This window comes from Synchiropus splendidus, chromosome 1 (genome assembly GCF_027744825.2).
Source record: "Synchiropus splendidus isolate RoL2022-P1 chromosome 1, RoL_Sspl_1.0, whole genome shotgun sequence".
Classification (NCBI taxonomy): domain Eukaryota; kingdom Metazoa; phylum Chordata; class Actinopteri; order Syngnathiformes; family Callionymidae; genus Synchiropus; species Synchiropus splendidus.
In genome coordinates this window covers 61113503-61138678 of record NC_071334.1, presented here as the reverse complement: position 1 = coordinate 61138678, position 25176 = coordinate 61113503, and the positions used below count along the sequence as shown (strand labels likewise).

The 25176-nt window shown below is 42.2% G+C and overlaps 1 protein-coding gene and 1 long non-coding RNA gene across 2 annotated transcripts in view; one reads left to right on the top strand and one right to left on the bottom strand.

Annotated features, from left to right (window-relative positions):
* Positions 1 to 18122, top strand: part of LOC128752335 (uncharacterized) — a 36329-nt gene extending 18207 nt beyond the window's left edge. Inside the window, exons 3-4 of the long non-coding RNA XR_008413653.1 lie at positions 2365 to 17287; positions 17806 to 18122. This is a non-coding gene — a long non-coding RNA (uncharacterized LOC128752335). The remainder of the gene's footprint in view (positions 1 to 2364; positions 17288 to 17805) is intronic.
* barhl1b (BarH-like homeobox 1b) lies at positions 15161 to 20649 on the bottom strand. The gene is made up of 3 exons (XM_053853441.1): positions 19793 to 20649; positions 17788 to 18010; positions 15161 to 16910 (listed from the first exon to the last, which is right to left on the bottom strand). Exons 1-3 carry the CDS (start codon positions 20238 to 20240, stop codon positions 16610 to 16612), a joined length of 972 nt encoding a protein of 323 aa, XP_053709416.1. The 5' UTR covers positions 20241 to 20649; the 3' UTR covers positions 15161 to 16609.
* Positions 20650 to 25176: the final 4527 nt, after the last annotated feature.

The following is a 25176-nucleotide window of genomic DNA, read 5'->3' as shown; positions in this document are numbered from 1 at the left end:
CAGTATTTGCCTTACACTTGAGTGGGATTTAGGTTTCTCCAGCACTCTGTCACAAGTATATTCGCTCTCACACGCACACACACACACTCACACTCACAAGGTGGCATTCATCTAGACTGCGCTATAGTCACGTGCATGCTCTTTTTTTCCTCTCTGTTTCCTTTATGAGGTCGCACACACAAACACACACCTACATGCATATATATTAGGCTAGCGCCTGAGCACTCAAGCACACCCCTGGTAATACTACTCTAGATGAGGCTATTTATATCTTAATTTAAACAGGTTGGGCTCAGCGTAGGGGTGATGGCCACACAGCTGCCCAATCCTCCGCAATCCCACAATGCCAGGAGTATTATCTCCTTTTGAACAGCAATTTATTTTCCTTTTCCCTCACAATGTATAGGTCCCGTCATTAAAATGTATGTTTTTTTTTCCAAGAACCCATGCGAGAGAAAGGGCAGCGAACAGGCGGAGCACAGTTAACAGTCACGTATATGAAAAGAAGGATGTGTTCTGGACACACAGCTGCCAGTTTGTTATCATGAGAGGAAAAAAAAGCACTTTGAAAAATAATAAATAAATATATATATATATATATATATATATATATATATATATATATATATATATATATATATATGGCAGGAGGTTCCACTTGCCTACTGTTTCTGTGTTGCAATGTTCTTCTGCAGAGCCTTGGCAGTTAAATGACTGACAGACTATCAAAACTTTACTTTCGTGTAGTTGCACAGCCATTTTGAGGACCCCTCCTATTGGTGACGTTCACTTTGCTCTGCTCTAACTGTAATGGCAAAATATCAAAGGATGACTGGCCATTGACTTAGTTGAGGTATTTATAAAGAAGTTCAACAAGACTGTGTGAATTGTTCCACTGATGCTGTCTTGGCTTGGTGTGAGTCAAAAAAATTGAAAAGGTCACTCTGGCCAATTTGGCCTGGGTTTCATGTTGTACAAATGCAGTCGCTGGCTGCTCGCTCTCTCATTAAATGGAATGGGAATTAAAAGTGTAAACTCATGGTGGAATATTTTTACGGCGCCACAAATAACTTACCTTCATTTCCAAACAAAATTCTAATTAGTCGCAGATATTTTCAGCTCGGCTTCAGGGCTGATCATGGAGTTGTTTTGTGAGATGAAGGAGCTGTGAGCAGTTGAATTCAGGGCCCGTTAATGATTAATGCTTAGTAAAGCACACAGCTTATTTTGTTAATAAACCCATTCTTTCATCCAATTCACTCTCATTCTAGAACCTTTGATTAAAATGAATTTCTTTTTAGCGTAAAAAGAGAATATTCGAGGCGTCTGCCTGTGCCGATTGCCGTGGCCTGGCGGCGGCGCACAGCGTTAGCCCAGATTTAAGTCCGCTCCCGTTTAAGGCCGGTTCCTGTGTGGATCAGGGTGTTTGATCCCATTGCCCATCTGAAGTAATTAAAGGGTTATTAGTAAACAGATATTCACGCTCGCTCGCGCCTGCCAACTGTTTCATGCCATCTGCCGCCGGCACACGTGCTCTGACATTGGAAATATGCTCCTGAACTGACAGGGCTGTTCCAACGCGCAGGGACCAAACCAAGCTTTCATCGAGTCTAAAGACAGTCAAACAGTGTCACAGCTCCGGGTGTCTATTGGGGTGTGCATTTTTGATAGCGCTCAAGACACAGTACGTATGTTTCAATGCATTTGTTGGAAGCATGTTTGGCTGGACGTGTCTATTTTGGGGTTAAATAGATTTCTATTAATATATTAGAGACTTTTAAATTCAGTTTAGAATATATTTTTGTAAAAGCCATTTTAACATCCTCCATGCTGCTGACCGCTATTTCCTCTTCGCTCCTCCTCCTCCTCCTTCTCCTCCTCCACCGCACTCTCCCTCTTCTCTCTTGTGTCTGGCTCTCGCTCTGCCCTGCTATCTGTTTTTATCCTTTTTTATTTTCAGTAATATAGAAGGGATTAACCCTGCTGGCCCCTCAGTGGTTACTGTTTCATTTTATTCTTATTAAAATCTTAAGAACCTGCTTTATTATTCCTGTTTGATACCAGCTCAATAATCCTCCGCCTTTCTGCCTGTGAGTGTGTGTGTGCGTGTGTAAGTGCGTGTGTGGCATGCAGCCACAGGCCACTAGGTGAGCGATGAGATGGATATGTGTGTGATTTAAGAATGCGGTCCAGGAAATACACACATACACATATTGAAATCACAGCAGAAGAAGCGCACCCTCTCAAATCTGAGGAGTTTTACACATTTAAGTCCTCGATATATTGACAAAGCGTGATAAAATGTCACGTTGTACATTACGACTCATTGTCTCCTTTTTTTTTTCTTTTCCCTGTTCTTGACAGGTATATATTTCCTGTTCCTGTCAAGATGGCTATTACCGCTGATGGGTCTCCAGGTGTTTGCTGTGATCTTTCCTACATCTCGCTGCATTGATTTTGTGGAAACTCTGATAAATCTCAGACAGGCAGCAGACGTTTGTGTTGTCACAGCAAAGCTCATCTGGATCACACACTGATTTCTGCTGCAGCTTCATCGACCCAACCTGCACGATTCAGTTATGTTTCAAGAGTCTTCTACATGTTCAGTCATTTACAAGTAGCGACCAAAAGTCTTAACGGAAGGTTCTCGTCTGAAGCAGAATCAATGCAAACAATGATAAAGTGGAAGCTTCCGGAAGAAGAGCCCACTGAGAGCAGTGCTGTCAATCGCAAAGAAAACATTAAACCAGTTGTGGTCCATTACATTCATGAAAGGGATGTTAAAGGTGTCTCAGTTTAGTGGATGCATCTTGATGCAAGTGACAAGTACGTGCTTGAATGCAGAGATGTTCAGTTGCTAGCTGTACATTTGTCCTACGAGTCAGTAACCCTTATGTGATAATAAATACTGAGGGGAAATTCTGGTTTCTATGGAAACCAATTTGGTCATAAATTCATCAACCTTGTTTTCGCTCAACATGTCCTACATTTTTGCGTACTAGTCCTCAATTTTGTTTGACTAGTGCACAAGTACACCTTACTTGTAAAGCAATATGTGTCTGTGTCATGTACTATAACTGGAGCTAAACAATGCTCACTAGTAGCAATATCCCCAACCCAACATTTGCATTAGGCCTAGTAGTGCTACTGGGGTCTGTTGTACTAGTAGCGCTAGTACACCTAAAACTGTTGACTCGTACTGCGAGTGAACTTTTTTTGTTGTAGTAGAACTACTAGTAAACATAGTTTTAAAACAATAGTTTTACTAGTAAGTTTTTTTGTGCACTAGTGTGAGACTGGGTTATACCAGTGAAGCAATATTACAGTTTTGTGTATTACTAGTAAAGCTGAAAGGTGTAGTAGTGATTGTTTTTGTAGTCTGCTAGTAGTACAAGTAACTCAAAATACTAGTAGACAAAAAGAGTAGTAGAAGTTTATACCAATCCCAAATCAAACATTCAACAACTCTTTTATGTCAACTTGATCTGATGGATCAAAAGTCATGAGTTATCACTGTTTTTTATTATTCTGAAAGGTAGAGGAACGTTTAAGCACAAGTCACCTCTGAACACCGATAATGCTCACTCACTCTTTTGGCAAGGTGTTGTTGTTGTTTGGGAGTACGGTGCAGTGCTTTATTCAGATCCTCTTGAACTGGAGTCAGTGAAAGTTAATAATTCCTTTGAGGGGGGTTTTACCTTCATCAGAAAACAGCTTGTTGCCAGACCTTGAATTGAGGCCAGTGGATTGTTCATGAACAACAAGTGAGATCCCGAACAGCAAGATGGCACCACTCCACTAAAGCCTCCATCAGCTGCTGAATAAATGGATGTTGGATGGGTAGAAAAAAAACTCAACATGAAGAGTGAATGTTGACACATCAATTCATATGTTTTTTTTTGAGAGCGTTTGTCCACGTACAAGACGTAAATGTTTTGAGCAGCAGGCTGTTCATTTGTTCATTAAGAGTCTGTGTCTGTGCAGGGATTACACCATCGACAGAAGCAAAGGTCAACATTATTGGATTTTCTCAAAGGTTGCCATATTTCTAATCATTTGACAGTCTTTTCCCTCACATTGTATCACACTGGAGGAGAAGCATTCCTTTTCTCTACTTTTCCTCACATTTGGGTGCAGCCATCATGGTTCTTAGTTTTTAACTCTGTCAGTTCAAACATGCCATATTTTTCATTTCAAATGATGCATAAAGATGAAGAATTTAAGGCACAAATGTGTGGCCCAGGGGCAAAATCCAGTCTACCTAGTCAGCTTGTTACCCATTGGAGCTTAAAATGTGCACGTTCCAAACAATACGAAATAAACTAGTGTCCTTGTTGAGCTCATGCTTGAGGCCAGTGACGGTCTAAAGTTTCAGTCATTCATCTGAGGTTATTGATTAATCCAGGAACTAATTCAAGTAAAAAAAGAGAAGGAAGGAAATTGGCCTTTAAAATGGTTTAGATATTTGTGCGCTTTAAGCAACAATAGATCATATTTTGACATAAATAATATTATTTTCATGTTCTCTGTGATGGTAGGTGTCATATTGACCAGTAATAAATCACACAGAGGGGCTCTCTAGCTATTAGCTCAACAAATCTGTCGACAAAGTAACTTTCTCTGGGCGAGAAAAAACAGAGACCAACCAACCAAGAGCCCAGACCAGAGTGGACAAAGCACAGTTACGTTCACACCCTGCCAAGAACCGAGGACGACGGAAGATGCTGAAATGACTTGTAAGTCGTTCTTTGTGTTTACTCCGGTCTTTGGTGTGCACCTTCATCTTTATTATTCCACAAGGTTTGGACTACATATAAGCGATGGTGGCGCAGCACCACGGCTTAAATAAGAGCCGCCGCACCATCAGAAAAATAATCTCTTTTTAAAGATGCACTATACCATGGAGGTGGAGATGAACATGACGGTTTTCAGCATGTTTTTCACAATGACTGAAGTCTGTTGATCACGAAACTAAAGTTGTGCTTTCCGGCCAAACATATGAAGAGACAGACCGCGTGATGACGGATGCAGATTGGAGACAGATTTACTCCTCATAATGGTTTTAATGTGCGTCAGCTGCTTCAGCCTCTCGCTGGATCCTGGCATTCCTCATTGAGTGAATGACAGAGTTCGATTCCTGATGTTGAATGGTGGAAACATGTTTTCGAGACTTCCCTTTGCAATTATAAGCTTCACAGTGTGATTGTATATTGCCATTTGTGATTACATTTTCAATGACACTATTTTTCCAGTGGCACCACCAAAAACAGATCTGTCTTTTGTGTTGTGTCAATGAGTGGTTCGAATTACAGCAATGGTGATTATCTGTGTTCCCTGTGGTTGAGCCAGACTCCCTCTGTGTTTCAGCGTCTGTAACTCCCTGAGGTGAAGATAGACTTCCTGTCCTCCCTCTGAGAGTCGTAGCCATGTTTGTTGTGTTGCTGGAGGGGCATTATCAAGCTCTCCTCTGATACTTCAACAGCATTAACCATTAAAATCAGTAACAGGAACTGTTCTTTCAGTAAGTACTGTGTCTCACTTCATAAAAGACTTCTTTTTAATAAAATGCAGGCGGATTCATTTGGATGTAGCTTTCCTCCTGCACACCATCTTCACTCCTCCTCCTTGCAAACAGACACATATCCAAATCCTCCTGCCCTCGCTCTCCTCCCTCCGCTGGTGCACCAGGGGTCACACCATCAAAATGACTCTTTTTATTACAGTTCATAAACAGCGGCTCCCGGGCGGCCTGTAGAAATTTCACATAAACTTTGATCAAACAGACGTTAGCCTCCCTGCTCCTCTGCCACCTCTCTCTCCACGTGTGAAAATAGCTCCGCTTCAATCACAGGCAGAGAAAACATGGCAGAAAACAGTGCAAATATCAAGGCAGTCGCTGATATATCAAGTCATTATTGACCGGAACACCAAGGGAGTAGATCTCATATAAAAACAATAAGTTACTCTTTGGATTTCCTCTTTTAGTGGAGGCGGAAATGTGAGCGGGAGGCTCTGGCTGTAAACTCGGCGCCTCCAAATTAATAGCTTCGTGGGGAGAGTACCAAAGTGATAAATCCGTCCAAAAATAAAAACTCTGATTTAAATGTGTATGAGCCTGAAGCCGAGTGGATCCTCAAACCCTCCTTTTCTTTTGGTTTGACGGCGCTGGTGGTGGAGACGAGCAGAAGGAGACGAGACAGACAGTCTTCTTGTTTAGTCAGAAGATCAGAGCAGATACAGCACGCTTCATCTTTCTTTATTCTTCAGTATACTTTGGCATGCAACATACTTAGTGACCCTTAAAGTCAGCCAGGGCTGTGCTATGCAGTTACCAGCTATCAGATCAAAACTCCAAAGAGATTTTAGAAGTAAAATAAGCAGCTAAATTTTAGTTCATTAGAACGTTTAAGTGACAGTAGTTTATGTATATCTCGCACTCCAGCAAATGTTGAATGATTATTGCTTTTTTGGTTAGTATGCAAGGTTATTTTTTCCATTGTATACAAGTACTATAATATTGCATTCCACTCTGATTTCTATTTTCATTTCATTGGAATTCCATGCATGTACTTGTCACCTTGCCTTACCGAAGGAGCAAAGTATCCCCAAAACAGAGATGCTAATGTACATGGCAAACCCCCAAAATAGTACATTTTAATAGCAGTAATCTGTCAAAATGCATTATAATGGGTGAATCAAAACCCGCCACTACAGTTAATGTTGCATTCTTTTTCAATTACGAGTTGCTCTACTTTTGGCACCCTTAAAGATAAGGTATACTTCAATTTGTGCATACAAGCAACAAGTATATCAACCAAACTGCCTCTGTTTGTCTGTTCAACTTCCTTTTAAAATATTGTATCGCTGCCTTGGGATTTTGTCAAAATTATTGTACTGTTTTTAACACATTCAAGCAACAGTTTACACCCAAATTCCCCAGAACTGGAGCGAGAGAGAGACATTAGACATGAAGCCACTTTACAACTAAATCATAATAAATGTACATGAAACCAGAATTTGCATTGCAATGTGGGGTTTTCACTGCTCAGTATAAATAAATAGTTCCCCTTCCCTTATTTATTCAGCTCAGAAAGTGTTTCAGCTAAATCCCAACGCTCTCCAAACTACCTAATTTTGGAGAATCAAAGAGAGAGACGTTCCCTGCTGGATATCCATCCTGTCCGTGCGCCTCTTTGTGTGCGTGTCTTTGAGCTGTAGTTACTTTTTCCTCTGTGTTTTGCGTTTCCTCCTGCCTCCTCTCGTCCTCACATCAGCTGTTGTGTCTTCCCCACCAAACTAATTCCACCCCCCTGCCGACTCCTCACCTTTCCCTCAACCGTGTCTTATGACTCAACCTCCCCTTTCTTTAATACTCCGTTAGCCGCACCAATTACTCCTTCCCTCCATGTGTCTCCCTGGCACTGCTACCGTTTCTCCTCGTTGAGGCCTAATGGAATAGGACAGCAGCTCCGCAGGGTCACTCACAAACACCGGTATCGCTCTCTCTCTTCCTCTCTCTCTAATATATACAACCACAACTGTTTTTGTTTGAGCCTCGGTTCTATTTCTCCTGCAAGAGGTCAGGATGTCACCTGCAGCCAGAAGCAGCGTTGTCAGCCCAGACGAAGAAATGAAGCCTCGCTGAGCTACATTATGAGTGAGGCAGCAATGTGTCTTGACAGTGTCATAGATATGGCCTGTCAGTGTGTGTGTGTGTGTGTGTGTGTGTCTGCTCAAAGCCAAAAGAATGTTTGTGCGCCTGCATGCATATACATATATACCGCGCCACATCTGTTTTTTTTTTTTTTTTCCTTCTTCTGCTGCTGCTGTTTTCATGTGTCCGTGTAGAGGCTGATGCTTCCAGGTTTGGATGGCGGCGTCTTGGCACTGGCTCGGTCTGCAGAGACCAGCTTCTGTGCAGGATCAAGGAGTGCAGGGGCGGCTGCCGCGCCCAGCCAGCCTGACTGAACGCCAGCTGCAATCCCATGATGCCTCCGCCACATCCTTGGCAGCCCATGTTCCATTCCCCCCTTCATCTTCCACCCAATTTTGTGACTTGGCCCACTCTCTCCTCACTTTTTAGGCTTGTGGCTTCCACGTTTGCCACCAGATGATGGTGTTTGACGAGCGGGCACTTGAAGAAACGTGGTGTTAAATCTGCTTAAACAGGTATTTATAGGTATTTACAGACTTTAGATAGAGCTGAAGTGGAAACAGGCAGTATAAATTATAAAAATGTACATCCATGATGTCTCTGAAAGTGCCATCCATGGTATTCCTGCCATTCTTCAGCCCAACACATATGTATGAAAATGAACAGAACTATCCAGACTGCGATGTGGTCAGTCCCCTACCACAATGTCAAAATGGACTTTTTTTCTGTTCAACGTATATAATAAGGAAATGTGTACAACTACACATTTTTTTTCAGATTGTTTTTTTTAAATTAAAGATCATCCTCATTTCGCTTCACTTTTCCACTTAGCACTTCTTTCTTGTTGTTTATTGTGTTCGCCAATGAATATTAATGTCATGTTAGTCTACATACTATGTATATAAAAAAAATATAATTTTAGTTCTATCATCAAGCATTTCTTTGACTGCATGTTATTTCAATAGTTTAAACATTTAAATTGAATATACATCTGTGTTTTATGTTTTTCATTATTTAACGCTTAGTTATAAGTCATTCAAAACTCTTCTGTATTTGATATTTCCTGGCCTGGTCTACGCTGACTGTGCTTCCCGTCACAATCATTAATTCAACTCCGTGGCAGCATGGTGCTGTAGCTTCACAGCGTGAAGGTCTTGGGTGCCATCTCAGCCTGAGACACCCTTTCGTGTCTTTCTGTGTAGTGTTTGCGTGTGGTTGTATTGGGTTAGTTATTTTGTCTAGCAGGAACAAACAAAAATACTTGAGGAGTCCATTTTCCAGTTTAATGAAAAAGATAGTACTGTCAAATGTCTGACAGTACTATCTTTTTCTTTAACCTTGACTGAATTCTGTACAATGAGAATTGTTTACAGCAACATCTGGAAAGAATCCACCGAGCGTGATGGTCATCTGTCGTCTTTGTCTAGTTTTCATATGTGATTGCTGCTTATAGTTACTTTAAAACTCAACATAACAATGACAGTGACATATGTAGAGCCATCTTCTAAACACACAGTTTTTGCAGCCACATCTATGTAGACCAGAGTTCTGCCTAGAAAAAGTCTGAGCTTGAAGTGTCTGAAATAATAAGAGCAGAGGTACAAAAACACGTGGGCTGTACTACCATAAAACATGCAGTCCAGTAGTTTCACAGAGCTCGCCGTCGTCCTTGTCTGATAAGACATCATCATCTATACAAGCAAATTAACGTTGAGTATGAAAAGCAAATGTGATCATTTTTAAGATGTTAAACCAGGAAGGAAGCATGATAACAGCTAGAATGGACAGAACTGTGGACTTGTGTGAACGCCAGTGGCCACTGTGCCTAAAGACAGTGTTTATAAGTTGTGTCAACACTAAAGACACTTGTTTTGATTCTAGTTGTGTACTCTGAGAACTCGTGTTGCGAGAACTGATGCAATAATCGTTCTCTTGGAAATAAATAAACACCTGCCCGACAGTTCATATTGTGTGGGAGCGACAGGCTAAAATCACAGCTTGGCTGCTTGCAGGCAAGTTATTCCTATCACTTCAGTAATGCCGTAAGTAAACAATAATTGATGTCGTGTAATTATCGTGTCATTAAGACTTTAATTCATGACATTAGGAGGAAAAAGTTTTTTTTTATTTTTTTTATTTGTATTGTTGCGTAGTTGATCTGTGTGACAACAAATGGTTAAGACCCATTTTCGTGCATTTTATTTCAGTTGTCCTCTAAAATAAACAAGAGACGGAGCAGCATCTGAGTCTTCCTCCTGTGCCACAGAAACATATTTGATGTGTTGGATTTTTATAGGAAGCCTGTTTGTCTTTGTGCTGTTGTCAGTGTTAACAAATATGTTAGAATTATTTCCTATTGGCTCCTGGTGTTTGTCCTTTACTGTGTGTAAGAGGATGTTGATATTCCTCACAAAGGAAAAAAGAATGTTGTGAGAGCCGTCAGGAAAAGTTGATTCCCATAAACAGGCTAACTTGAGACATCTGTTGTGAGCAGCACTTGAATCGCTATCTACTGTTTTGCAAATTTCTGTTGCACATCAGAACCTGTGTTGTTTTTTCATACTCTGCATTCTGAGGCAAGTGGGAGAATTTGTTGTGTTTTTTGGGGTGTTATTATAGTGGAGTAGGGGGACTGTCAAAGGGATGGCGCCAGCGTCGCACTGTTAAACTGGGACTCTTCAGTACCCATCAGGCCTCTGAGTCTTTGTGAAGACGACACCACAGAAGGCGCCTTCCAGAGAAAGCGTCACATCCAGTTAGCAGACACCCGGCGCGCTAAAGAGGTTAAACTGCCGCGCCTGGCACAGCCAATTGTATTGATAACTGTTTGATGCTGCTTCTCTCCAACCTGGCATCATGCTTCACACTCTTTATTTGGCTTGCCACTCCAGACTTCAAACAAGGGAGAGTTTGGTGTCTCTATACGTGTGTTTGTGTGCAGAGCCAGGGGCCTTTACTGTTGTTTGTCTGCCTACATTCAGAAAACCAGGCGTCTGATCTGCAGGCAACATCCCTCCAAATTCCTCTGCTGTTTCTGCTCCATGTAAATATATCGGTGTCGGTTTGTCTGATGATGAAATGAGCATTAGACTCCAGTGCAGGCAGGAGAACCACACCGCTTCCTCCCCGATTAAACAAGCCCTCTATGAGATCGGCGGCTTCTGTAAAGTTTCTCCAGGCAGGCAAAAGTGTCAGAACACATCTGTATTTGCTCTTGACTTCTGGCTCTATTGCTGCTCTGGCACCGGCTTTCTCCGCTGCCTCTCACTCTCTCGCTCCTCCACTGTTTCAGCTTGTTAGCCCGAGGTCCTCGTCTTGGCCCCGAGTTATGACTCTGTCGTGCAGCTGCTTGGCCAGCCCTGGGGGTCCTCGGAGGCAAATGGCATGTCAAGAAACGGTCACTGGGGTACGCTGTGTTCCCCACAGTCGCACTCACCGACGCTACTCTCACTTGTCCAATTAAGGGCTTTTTGGCCCCCCCCCTTTAAGTTCCCAACCCTTCCACTTTTGACTTATTCCTCATAGTCTAAGGCTCTGACCCCGAGACAAACACACCTGACACCCCACCGGATCACAGGTACAAAGGAAGAGAGAGTGGACATGATCGCGGGTGATGACTACATGAGAGTGCCTCTGTTTGCATTTGTCTGTATTACGTGGCTCAGCGTCACATACAGAACGGTCAGCTATGAATGAGCAGCGAGGGAGCCTCTTCTTAACAGGCTGTGCTAGTAGCCAGGAGAAGTGGCAATGGCTTGTTTGATTTCAATTTAAAAAAAATAAAGAAATGTACATTGTAGCTTGAGTAGTTTAATTTCAAATAAATGAAAGAAATGAGCCAAGTGCAGTTGAACAACTGCACTTGTGAATGACTTCATAAGACATAATGACGTGGTTATTGAGTGTGCAAAGCATATTCTTTAGATAGATAGATAGATAGACAGACCGAGCGATAGATAGATAGATAGATAGATAGACAGACAGACAGACAGACAGACAGACAGACAGACACATAGATAGATAGATAGATAGATAGATAGATAGATAGATAGATAGATAGATAGATAGATAGATAGATAGATAGATAGATAGATAGATAGACGGACGGACGGACGGACGGACAGACCTACAGACAGACAGACAGACAGACAGATGACAGATGGATGGATGGATGGATGGACGGACGGACGGACGGATGGGCGGGCGGACGGACGGACGGACGGACAGATAGATAGATAGATAGATAGATAGATAGATAGACAGACAGATGTCTCAGTATTAACCAGAGGTTGTTGCACATTGACCAACAGCAGTCACCCTCTTACAGTATGTATACAAGAACTACCTTAAAGCAGCAGCCCTCCCGGTTCCTAGCCAGCATCCAGAAGGCGTGAGATCTGCTCTCTGCCCTCTACCAGGAGACGGTGTGAGAGAGCTGCGAGACATCAGACAGAAGCACTGTTAAAAATACATGTATACCACCGCTCATCATTTATTGATGCACTCTTCCTCCCCTTTATGTTTATGAGGTGAGAGGCCTCCCCGTGGCTCTGCTCACTGACCCCTCAGCTCCAGTCCAGGTGTCCAAGAAATTGGCTTTTCCCAGTAATTTAGCCCACTTTCCCCTGGTATCTATTGTATACTAATAAGGATCTACCCAAAAAAGAGTGTGAATAAATATGCACTTTAACTGTTTATCCATGCGGATAAAGTCAGTGCAGCGCCATGTTGTTATGTATTCAAACCCGTGTCTTAATATTGGGAATGAACAAAGTTGCTGTCTGCTCACAGATAAATCACTTGGCATTAGCATGTCGTACAACCGTCCTCGCGGTTTCCCTGCATGTCTTTGTCTGGAAGTCACGGGCAGATCAGTGTGAGATTTACTCATTGCTCGATGCTGTTGTGGGGTCCCAGAGGCATTTCCTGGCCCAGCCGGCTGCTGGAGGTCAGGGCCTCGGGGTGTTCAGGTTTTTTTTTTCTCTCTTGCTGTGTTGTTTGTCAGGCTATTGAGAGCGGATGGTGAGCACTGAGGCCTAACAACAAGGTATTGATTGAATAATCGAAGTCATCTGACGCCGGTGTGGTTGACAACGACCCCCTGCAGCGGGCTACACAGATTTTACCACGTGGTGGGCTGAGTGGAGACCAGCTATCGTCAATGATGAGTTTATCAGGTTGACTTTTTTTTTTCAGCACTGTAAGATATCAATAAGCCATAATCAGTCAAAAAAAATTGTCCTAATTTTTTAAGTGAGCCTTTCCAAACTATGTGTTTATATGTGTTTTTGAACTTTGTATGTATTTCTATTTACTTTTCCACAATAGTTTCATAAAATGTGACCGGTTCTGAAGACTAACTCAAAAGTAACACATAGTTTGCAAAAAGCTGAAATATATCATTGAGACACTTACTGACACATTTGTTTTGAACAATTTTAAAACACTGCATTTATTTTCTACCTCATTCCCAACGCTCTTGCATTTCTGCTTGTTTTTATTTGTTTTATTTGTTTGCCAGCGAGAGGTGGTGGCATGTTTCAAAATGCTATGTACGTTGGCATTTCTTGCGCATAATAAAGTTTGGGAACTTTAACCATTACAGTTGTAAAATGCCATTCACTACATCCAGTAGGAGGGTTAATTGATGTTCACAGACAGCTATAATGTTGTTGCATTCTGACAATGCGCTTTAATAAAAGGCTACAGCCGTTTGCTTCGAGTTGCTAAAAATAAATGAATAAATAAAAAGCACAGTCCTACTGCAGTCGAACCTGTAATGTTAATCTTTGACTTAGCATGACAGCAATATTCAAAATGTTGTTGCATCAAAATAAATTGATGGTGGTATTTATGAACTTATTTTTAAAAATATTTTCTCAGTTATTCCTGATGTCCCCCCGGTCTGAGCATGGAGGGCGCAAGGTGTGAAGCGCCACGTCTTCCTCTGCTGGCCCGGGCTCCCCGCCTCCTCTCCCCGCCTCCTCCTCTTGCCAACCCTCGCTGTGATCCTAGAGGAAAGCTTTCATTATTTGCTGGGATTGGGATGTCAATCCCTGCACCCCTGACCCAAGTTGTAGCTCTTCTCCGTCATATAGTGGCAGTGATTAGCGGGGTTATCTCCCCTGCACTGCTCACCGGGGGCGGGGGCTCTTTCCTCGCGTGGTACCTCCAAAAGCCAGGGGCAGACGCTGGACCGTGACGCGGCCGCGTCGGCGGCACCCTTCACCGGGGTAAAAAGTTGGCCTCCAATTGTTGGGAATAAAGTTGATTTTCGATTTCAAAGCATTTCAGTGTTAAACTGTTAGTATTTTTGAAAGTACAGAATTTTTCCCTCACTCAGAATTGTTTGACCTTCACAGGTTAATCTGGTCATTTTATGCCTCATTTAAATAGTGGAATCCATTATAAAAATCTTTCATATTACGGTATAAAATAGCATCATTAGAAATGTGTTCCTTTATTAAAATCTCTGATCCTGTGAGTTTAATCCCTTTCCCCCCCTTTTGTGCGGGTATGTGAGCGCGTCTACCGGGAGCTGACTGGGGCTCCATCCGCACTTCATTAACCCCGAGCTGGGGACAATCCTTGGGAAGAGCCGAGGGATTTACCAGCAGCCATTCACATGCAAAAAGAAAGGGTGTTCCTGAAGTAAAGGCAGCTCCCGTCGTTACACGAATCGGTCACGGAACCTCGTGATGGGACCGTAATGATCTCTCGACGAGTTTTGGTGTGTGGTTTGTGTTCGCTTCGGTCCGCCCTCTGTATATTCAATGCCATTTCACGCGTCGTAAACGCGACAGTTATCAGGCCGTCAGTCTGATATTTCAAGTCAGGGTCGGCCCCCACGCCGCCCCCTCTGCCCCGAACCCCGCATAACAGGTGCCATGCGTGGACGACAGCAGGGGGAGCCCACTATCAAACCCATCATCGACTTTCAATTAAAAACTATTAAAGTCTTTTGTCTCATCGTTAACATCCTCCTGTCCGTCGTCTTGAACTCTTTTAACCTCAGAATAACGGGAGGATGGGGCGCCTGACAATGGCGCTCTATTCGAGGAGGGGCCACTGCTGGTGGCGCTGACCAGCTGTCCCCGGCCCACAGCAAGACCCAGTCCGGTCACCAGCTGTTGGAACCGTTTGGCACCAGTGCGAACCACCAGCACCCTGGAGCAAAGCAGAGGGATGGAAACAATCAATTTCCAAAATGGGATCATTTAGGGCACTTAAACAATTGCGCGCATGACATTAATATTTCATCTCCTGCATTGTTTATGGAAAAGAGCCGGAGATGCTGCTGTTAATTTAAGAAAGTGCGAATAATAAAGGAGGGAGGCGTGGGTGTGGAGTTGAGGTGTTTAAGTTTGGAACGGATGCCTTCTGTTTTCTTTGCCCCCCTTTAAGGACATTAAATGGAATTGATCTTTGGTGGCTGACCATCTCCGTGTGTGTTTCAGTACGAGTATTGCAATATTTAACGCGCGTGTCAAATTCATTTTATTCTTCATAAATATGAAGGAAACCGTTAGAATAATCCAGTCCAAACACGCAAACAAAATGACCTGAATTATATAACATGGGGGAATTATTATTATTATTATTATTATTATTATTATTATTATTATTATTATTATTATTATTATTATCACTAGTAATAGTAGTATTCGCTGTCAGTTAAATATGAGGAAACATTGAGTTTTATTCATCAATTATTTATTGTGAGTGTGGTTCACGTGAACACGTTTGTTTGTTTGGATTTGAAAAGATAAAAGTCAGTAGCCATGTACTGTTGAAACGCAAGATGGTGCTTGTCAACCCGTTCACAAAAAGATGGCTTAATTCATCCATATTTGACATATTAGGTCAAATTAAATGTCGTCAAAAATGATATAAATTTTCATCATTGACTCCGGTAGTAAGAGTCACTCATTAGATTTGATTAACCTTAGTCTACACCTAAATTATCTCTATTTTGACGTTTCCATTTTTGAAGTCCAATCCAAATCACACACATGTACTGAAAGACTTTTATTTCCACATTTATAAAAGTATTTCTCTTTTACATCAAATCCCACTTTTAGCTAGCCAACATGTTCTGAATTTCTGCCTCTAAAAAAGACCAGAGGAGAAAGAGTTGAGGGGAAAAAAATACGTCTGAAAAGGGAAAACGAAAAAAAAGAATCCAGGAAATATACGAGTACCACTCCACAAGTTGGATATCTGCAGTATACATGTTGACCAAAAATAGAACAATGAAGTGCACAGAACATCAGCAGGTTGTGAGTTCGCTTCCCATAAAGTCGTTCTCTGAAATTTACGTTGAGGAAATTGCTAAAAAAAAGTCTGACCCTTTTACTTGAAGAAAAGGATTATTGACACTAAATCTGTGGGGCATTATGTCGTTTGGATTATCTGCTAGTCTGAAAATGTCAATCTGGATAACTCTGGCGTGAAAAAAAAATAACAATAGAAAACAATAAAATAAGCTCCCAAAGTAAAACGGTCGTTTGATTTCCTTAAACGTATTTTCTGAATAAAATGCAAAATATTCTTATTTACAGTTGATCTTCTCTTAATGTAAAACGAAAAAAAAATCCCTTTGGATGGTCTTTAATATTTCAACACGTGGAATGTTCATTTACACATCGGTCGCTCACTAATAATTAAATATATCCAGAATTTATTTCTGTTGCGTGAAAGTCTTTATATACAAAAAAAGAGGTCTTGGCATTGAGTTGTGGGTGACGATCGAACCAAAATTATTTAAAAAAAAAAATAAAATAAAAAGAAAGGAAAATACTGCACCTGGGTTGAAATAAATACATAACTTAAATTCTCCGACGCGTTTTTTGACAAATAAATTAATAATAAATACAGTTTGTGTCACTCGCAACGTCCTTAAATGTTCTTTAATTTGTCCTTTTAGAGTCTTTTCTCTCCCAGCATGAGGTCCGCTCACCGCTGCTGGGTCGGCCGGGGCAACACGCCGGACATGGGGGGCAAAGGAGGCGGAGGAGGGGGCTCACTGCCTCCCTGTAGACCATGCAGGAGGATCCGTGGCACCAGGGGTCTCTGTAGGGCCGGCGGTGGTGCCGAGGGTCCCCGGTACAAGTAGAGGGCCGCCCCCGGGTCCAGATTCGACACCAGACTCTGCGGGTAGAAGTACGGGGAGGGGAACATCCTCTGCAGCGCCGAGTAGTTCCCTGCTTCCGCCAACAGTTCAAGTCCCACCGCGGTCTGCCTCTTCCACTTGGTCCTGCGCATAGACACCATTCCGGGTAAACGAGCTGAGCTTAATGAGTGATTTGACTCAAATCATGAGGCAGACACTTGTGTTCACAGCCAAAACTGACGCAGGTGAATAATTCATCATCCAGATAATTGAGTGGATATAGTGGCGTGCGTGTGAATTATTGATCACGCACACATGCAATCATGTATTATTCACAGACCAAAGTGTTGTTTTTATTTTTATTTATGTCGTTTAGATGCCCGAGAGTCGGATCTGCGCCTGAAAACACGAGTCTGACACAAGCGGAGGAGGTTCGGATTTCAAGGGCTGTTTCTGCTGCCGCACTCTTGGTGACAACTTGGTGGCGGCTTCAGGAAAAACAACGGAAAAGCGTCTTCAACGTATGAAGATACGCTGACATCAGTAGTAAATGAATAAACAAATAAGTCTGACTCTCACCCCGCTCGCAAAAAAAAAAAAAAAAAAAAAATGCTCTGGAAGTTACAACAATTACACAAATTTAATAACAAGGAATGATAATAATTTTTTTTAAAAAGTTTAAAAACTAAATTAAATTAAAAACTAAATTCTAAGACAGTTTTTTAAAAACCTGATTTTGTATTTCGACTTCATTTTCATCAGAAATTCATCTCCATCACTTGTTTTACTTGCAAATACCGAAGCCTCAAATGCAATATAGTATTTATCCATCATTTCAATCCGAAAATTCAGTTAACAATAATCTTCCATCATGCCAACGAGAAGGACACTGTTTCTGATCAATCCATTTCGTCCTTTTTTTTAAATAAATGTGTTTAATGACTGATATTTGTATATGTTGCCGTACTTTTAACACAGTTTATTATCATGCATATACTTTACAACTTAATACATGACTAACCTGCGGTTCTGGTACCAGGTCTTGACCTGAGTGTCGGTCAGGTTGAGGGAGGCCGCCAGCTCCATCCGGTCCTGCACACTGAGGTACTTCTGTCTCTCGAAGCTCCGCTCCAGCTGAGCCAGCTGGTGGTCGGTGAAGGCCGTGCGGGCCTTCCTGGGCTTCTTCAGCCGCACCTGCGGACTGTCCCTGCTGCTGGAGATCTCCCGGTCGCCCTCTTCTTTGACTGGAACATCAGAACGCCTTTGTTACCGTTGTGCAGTGGAACGAGACAGTGATCATGCCACCGACTAAAGTTTAGATGATACATTGATGGAGAATGATATCCTCAGTTTATATGGAGACATTTTGTTTTATAAAAGAAGAAAAATCATATTTCTAAGATAAATTCATGCTTTTAAACCCCAGTGTCTACGTTTCATGACTTTGAATACGTCGGTTTGATTTTAATTGTTGTAAGGCAAGATCTGTGCGCGCACGCTTCGTCTTTGGTGTCACGTCAGGGTGAGCGTCGACACACACTTCTCACAGTCGATTTTCATTTTTCTCAAGAAGAAAGTCAAGACGAGCGAGAGGGGGGTCGGCGCGAGGCGAGGGTCGTGCGGTGGTTGAGCGCGATAATCCGCCTAATTGAGCCACGAGGGAAAGGACCGAGCCTTTCAACCGCGACCGCAGCGACTTCACAGCAGCTGGAAATCAAGCCACGTCATTTCATCCGGTTATTAGACACAAACGCGTGACATCACATCCGCGCCAAAATATGAGAGGAGGCGGCGTGTCGGGGAATCAAAGCAGCCGTGCCTGATCACCGTGGGGCCCCGTGGATCCTTCGGATCAATGAAAGCGTCGATCAACGCTTCCTTCCGCACAAGGGGCGATAGACGCACACCCGGACTTTGTCAAGGAATAATATAAAATATGTAATATTACCGCTGAAATATACTTATTATTGTTATTATTATTATTATTATTATTATTATTATTATTATTATTATTATTATTATGCTCGAGTTATGCTTCATTCTATCATCAAAATTATATTTATTTATTTATTTATTTTCATTCAACAGCAAATAAAATTCAAATCGTTCATGAGATTAGTCACCACCAGTCACTGTGACTACATGAGAACCATTTATTAAATCTAAAATAGTAGTATTAGATGTAATTTTTTGCTGTTGAATTGTGCAGAAAATATGTTTGAACGTTACAAAATATCCTTCATGAAAGACAATTTATTCAACTGATATTCATACTATGTGTCATTTATTATTATCATTATTATTATTTGATTGTGGTTGTATTGTGTTATAATAAATAAAATGTTAGCGCATATTTTGTGTTTAGCTATTCCATTTATATTTTATATATCATCCACTCACTGAATAATGAACCTAGCACACTCTTCCCGTGTTGTCTTGCATGTGTTAATTTAATTCCCCCAATATGCTTTCTCCTAATATGTCACAGATTAAGTGTGTTTCGATTATTATCAGTCAGCTCTTGACTATATACAGTCAAAAGACAAGACGAATTTATTGTATTGGTGCGCGAAGGTCAACGCTGTAATGACACATCTATACATAAATATATTATGCGTCATTTGCCATTTTTTAAAAATTATTTTGAATGCACTTTTAAATCATTTATGGTGAACTAATGTGGTAGTACAATATAACACCATTACTAATAAAGTGATTTCTAATAACTATCATGATAGTTTCATGTTATACATATATTTAAAAGATCAAGAAAATAAAGTTAGTTAAATGTTAATGATGGATCAGCTTGGAAAATAATATTAATAATCATGTTCTTAAGTCAAAAGGCACTTTTAATTTCTTACTTTATTTTAGAGTAATAGCTCTATATATAAAGGTTCGATATTAATTATTACACTGAGTTGGTTACATTGGGTCGAGCAAATGCATTGTCTTCTGGGTTTTAAAATGAATCGTCAGAACTTTCGTGTTGTTTCAATTCTCTTATAGCGCCTTCGTGTGTTTACCTTTGTACTCGCTGTCTGATGAGGAGTTGCTGTGGATCTTGTCCATAAAGTCCTCGGCGATCTTGGCCGCCAGCCGGCCCGCCTCCTGCGTGGGCTGCCCGTTGCTGGAGTAGGGGGCGCAGGCGGCCAGAGGTTTACAGTCCGCCAGAATGTCTCGAATGAGGAAGGAGGAGGTGACGGTCCTCTGCTGGGAGCCTGCGGAGATCTGCTGCAGGTGCGGGGGTAGACCATGACCCGCCTGTCGCTGCACCACCTCGTCCACCACCACACACTCTCGACGCGGGGACGGCGGTGAGGAGCACCCGCTTTCGGCGTCGGATCTCGGGCTGAACTCCAGCGGCGACCGGCACTCCCCGACAAGGCTGTCCCCTTTGGACAGCGGACTGCCCGGCCGGTGGGACAGCAGCGAGTCGATCCCAAAACTGGAACCGTTGGCGGACGCCTCCATGATCTGTGTCGAGGCCTCCTCTCAAACTAACATCTGGTTGATGGCAAGTTCTGGAGTAAAGTTTTTCTTCGAGTTAGGAATGAAGGGATGTCATCCGGTTCTCTCGGAGCTGAACTCTCCAAACGATCCGAGTCAAAGCGCCGCTTCCCAAATCCCGGTCAGCCTTCGATGGTTGAAACCCTCCCGCTTGGTTCGAGAATAAAACCAAACAAGAACCGGCGTGTGTTCAGCACCGCGGACAGCTCTGAGGGAGCATTACGTGGAAGTCCGCGTGGTTCTCCCTCACAAGAGTCCGTGATGGCGCAGGAGGAGGCGGAGAGGAAGAGCGAGGATGAAGAGCTAAACTGGGTTAAATAGTCAAAAAGGAGTGTGCGTGATCGTCGAGTGGGAGGGATCCAGCAAGTGTGAATTGAACTTGAGGAAAAAGTGAGCAGCTTGGTTTTTAACGGAGTCCTCGTCCACGTGAGTCCCCAGTGACGCGCCGTCATTGGCTGGAAGTGGACCTCCCCACACGCCTCCCCCTCAACCCACCCTCCCACCCCACCACCGCTCTGGCTGCCCCCAGCAATATAAATATATATATATATATATATATATAAAGACACAGTGGATTCATCAGGAGACTCGGATCCAAATGTTTACAGGCAATTTTCACACTGTTTGCTTTCATTACATCATTGATGAGGCTGATAATGGGCTGCTTATGTGCTGAGGCTGCTGAGTCTCCCCCTCCTCCCCCCGCTCCTACTCCTCCTCACCTCCTCTCACATCCCTGGGTAACTTTACCAACAACATGTGAGGTTCTTTTAAAACGATTTTCAAATTTAACTCAAACAGCATGTTAGGATTTCTAGGAGACTCGCGTCAGAAGTTGTCACGTAAGAGGTTGCACTCAAGAGTATGGCACACAAAATAAACGAACGATTAAAGTTGTTTTTAACTATATGGTCATGTCTGTCATGAATTTTTTTTCGGGTTTCTCTGTTTGACATCATTCTGACGTGGTTTGCTGTCATTTGTTTTCTGTACAGAATGAGAATTGTCATAATTATTTTTCTGTCAGAATGTATATTTTTGTAAATTTGAGTCAACTTTGTGCACAAATGGTCTTTTAGTAATTCAGAATTCTAATCGCAACAGAATGTTCAAATGAAGAAATATATAGTTGTTGAATTTACTGGAGCAAACAAAGAAATTTGGGGCCTTCATCACTAACTAACATGAGTTTTCATAGTGTTTTTTCTAGCATGTTTCCCCATCCCCTCACATTGGCTGAGCTATTTTGATTCTTTCGTAACGATGCATTCACAAGGATTTCAGATCAGACCTATTATTGTTATTATTATTGTTATTACTATTATTGTCATAGTTATTATTATTAGTATTATTATTGTCGTTGTTATAAGTGCTAGTTGTAGTAGTAGTAGTAGTAGTAGTAGTTAAAATGTATTCAACGTATTACTCAGTTTCTATTAAGGACGTGACATAAAAGAGGGCGTAAAATAGCGTCCTTCAATAGCAAATCTTGTTTTAATATAAAACAAACCAAAGCAAATCTGTTCATATGTTCCTGAGATTTAAATGTGATTTAGATACATTTAAAACGCATTTTAAGCAGTCTAGTAAAAGAGCCCGCATGTGTTTTTTTCTTCTTTAATTTAATTGGATTATTACATTTTATTTTTGTCTTGTACCGTCAAACGTGAGCTTGTTTTCCTTCCGAGCATGCGCTTTGCGTGAGTGAGGCTCAACCCTTAAAACACAGCAAAATCCGAAATGATTTACACACAAAGCAGATCAGCGTGACGCACGCCTTCAAAATAAGACTCTCTTAACATGCGTGAAATGTCATAGTGCGCACTCTCTTTCACTCTCGCCACTGTTTGCCCCGCACGGCGGCCTCGACAACCCCTAATAATCGAACACACTCTCTCTTTTAAACACACACACACACGCCTCCCACTTCGCCACACCACGTGACCGGCAGATTGGAGGCGGTGGTCGCGGCTCTCAGACACCGGCAGGTTAGTGAATCCGCTCTCCGCTCCCTGGGGGTCCCATCACGGCTGCAAGCTGTCACACAAGAGAGGAGGACGCGCGCGCACGCGCATAGACTGACTTGGATGAAAAGCAGCAGAGGTTTGAAGCCTCCTCGCGAAGTTTTTGTCTCCTCTCCGGTACCTGCTGCTGCCCCCGACAATAGATCACACGGGGCCTCACATGCGCCTCTCCGCGGTCACCAGCGCCTCAGCTTTGTCGTCCAAAAGCATTTAGGAGAACATTGACAGTTACTGTAAATGAATGTTTGTAACGCCAAGGAAATGTTGACAAAGATTTATAAGCCGCCCAAGCGTCTGGGTTTTTATGATTTAAATGAAGATTTAATGAATCATTTAATAGATCAAATGGATCCTCCTGAAATTGTAACTTTTAATTTTCACGCCCAACTTTAAATAAAACTGACTTATTGTTTGTGGACCCTCGTAGACTCAACAACTTTCAAAATTAAAATGAAAAAAAAAAAATGTAAACGTTAAAAATAAATAAAAAATAAATAAAACGTGTGAAAACATGTCTCCATTAGTATTAAGTCATTCCTCATTGTAAAGCTTTTGAGACAGTTTGAATAAATTGTAAGGCAGTACATTATTTGCTGTGGTGCTATAATTTAAGGGCACATTTGACTTGTTTTCTGTATTAGATCTTACACCATTTTCTTTATTTTCATTCACTTTATGTTCATTACAAATAAAGGATCAATGAAATAGTAGCCCCTTTACATTTGTCCACTTTGGCCTGGTCTGGGTGAATATGTATGACACCTCAAAGAAGAAGTAACTTGTCCGTTTTCTTCCATTTCTGTTGGTGAGAGTCTGTTTCAGCTGGAAACAGGCAGTTTCAAACATGTCAAAAATCCTACTGTTACGTCATATGCCCAAACTCCAATTAACACATTCCTTGAGACGATCTAGCTATTGTTGTCTTTATTGTATTTACTTCCTCAAATTTCAAATATTGAGCTGCTAACGGAAAGAGCGTTTCAGAAGTTGAATTCTCAGAAGGGTTCTTTAACACAGTCGAGTTTGTGTGAGATGAGGCTTATGTGGTGCCCCAAGAATCCTCGAATCTTCTACGTCCGAGGTGTCAGACTTGTTCACGCAATGGTCAACATGGACGCGCCAAACTAAATTCATATTAAAGGAATATAACTGAAATAATATAATTGAGTTTTTTTTTTTTTCAGAAAACATAAGTCTCACTTTATTGAATGTTAATTTCTACACAATGTGTCTCTGTGGTCAGCTTCAGAACCCATAAATGGTACACCTCCACCACAGATTCTCAACACAAAACAGAGTCTGGTTTTCCTCTTGAAGCGCAAACATTCATCAGCTCTGTTATCTTTCACCAAATCCCCTTTTACCTGCATCAATATTGAGGAGTTTTACAGGTTAATTCTTCACTATTATCATGTCAACTTGCCAGCCTCTCTTGCACACGAATCAGTGTAGGTCATGACATCAACATACTTTGAAGGTGATCTAGAATTTAAAAAAATAATCAAGATTGTTTTTGTTTTTTAAATTTCCAAAACGCTCTTAGAGACAGACGTGTGACATCAAATATCACATTTCATCTTCATCTCCTCATCCACTTCAGTCAATCTTGATGTATGAAATGCCTTTCAAGTGTTATAAAAGTAAACAGTGTTTATCATGCCATGACAGTCGGCTTACTTTCCGTATACCATACTTGGAATGTCACCGTCCTTGTCAATCAACTAGTTTTATTTTTGACATGAGCTTTGTCATCATTTTGACTGTCAATATCTGTGTAACGTCTGCACTAATTTAAAGCCTGGTTCCAGACAAAATAGCGGCTGCTCGAGTTAATAATGTATCAATGACCAGGGCTTGATTTCTAGTTGCGTGTGAATTATTGGCGAGGCGTCCAGGAGCGCCAGTGCTAATAATGCCTGCTGGGCCGCCTCTGCCTTCCTGAGGTGCCGAAGCAGGACAAAAACATTGTGTTGCATTGCGTTCAATAGCGCCTGTGTGATAAATATACATCCAAGTCTGTTTTGTGTCATCTTTGGATAAACTCTGGCATTTCTATCATTTTGGAACATGGAGTAAATGTGTCTTCTGAGGCGGAGGGGGGAAGGATGTGTTTGTAAAGGAGTCCTCTCAACAAACAAACAGGATTTTCTGGCGCGGGTGTCTTGGACCAGTCAGCGATGCAAATGCTGCACCTGAACGCCATCAGGTACTGGAGTTGACAGAAAATAATGAGAACCCGCTGAATCTTTTATAAGGTTAACACTCACATTTCCCAGTCAGCTGTCACACAAGAAAGAATTTAGCACATGCATGCGGGCAAAATAAACCTTCATCGTCTCATTAATGCTGACAGGGGCCCTGGACTAGCACCGCCGCCGCCACCACCTTCGTTTTGTGTCTGTAATTTGCAAGAGGAGACAGACCCCCTTTCTCCTGGAGAGGAGGAGAGGAAAGAGGCTCATGCAGAAGAAAAGAGGGAGGGAAGGTGGGCCCGGGGGGAGGAGAAGGTGGTGGGTTCTTCTGGATGGAAAGATGGCGAGCACGCCAGGAGTCTGATTCTCTCCTAATTGGAAGCATTGGGCATTGTCAACGGAGGCTTTTCAGCCGCTCACTGACAGGTAGAGCCGTCAGAATGATCGCCCACTTGTCAGCGCAAAAGACCAATAAAAACAAACCACTTTTGATTTAATTGGAGGCCTAACTATGCTGTGTGTGTGTGTGTGAGGCGCAGTGTGTGTGTGCCTTCAGGGCCGTTGAGGGGGGGCATTTGTGTCTCGCTATATATACGTGGAGGAAATCATCGCTTGAGCATCAATACCTGCCTCCATCCCTCGCCATCATTCCCTGCCTGTCATGCCGAGGGTCCGGTGGGAGGA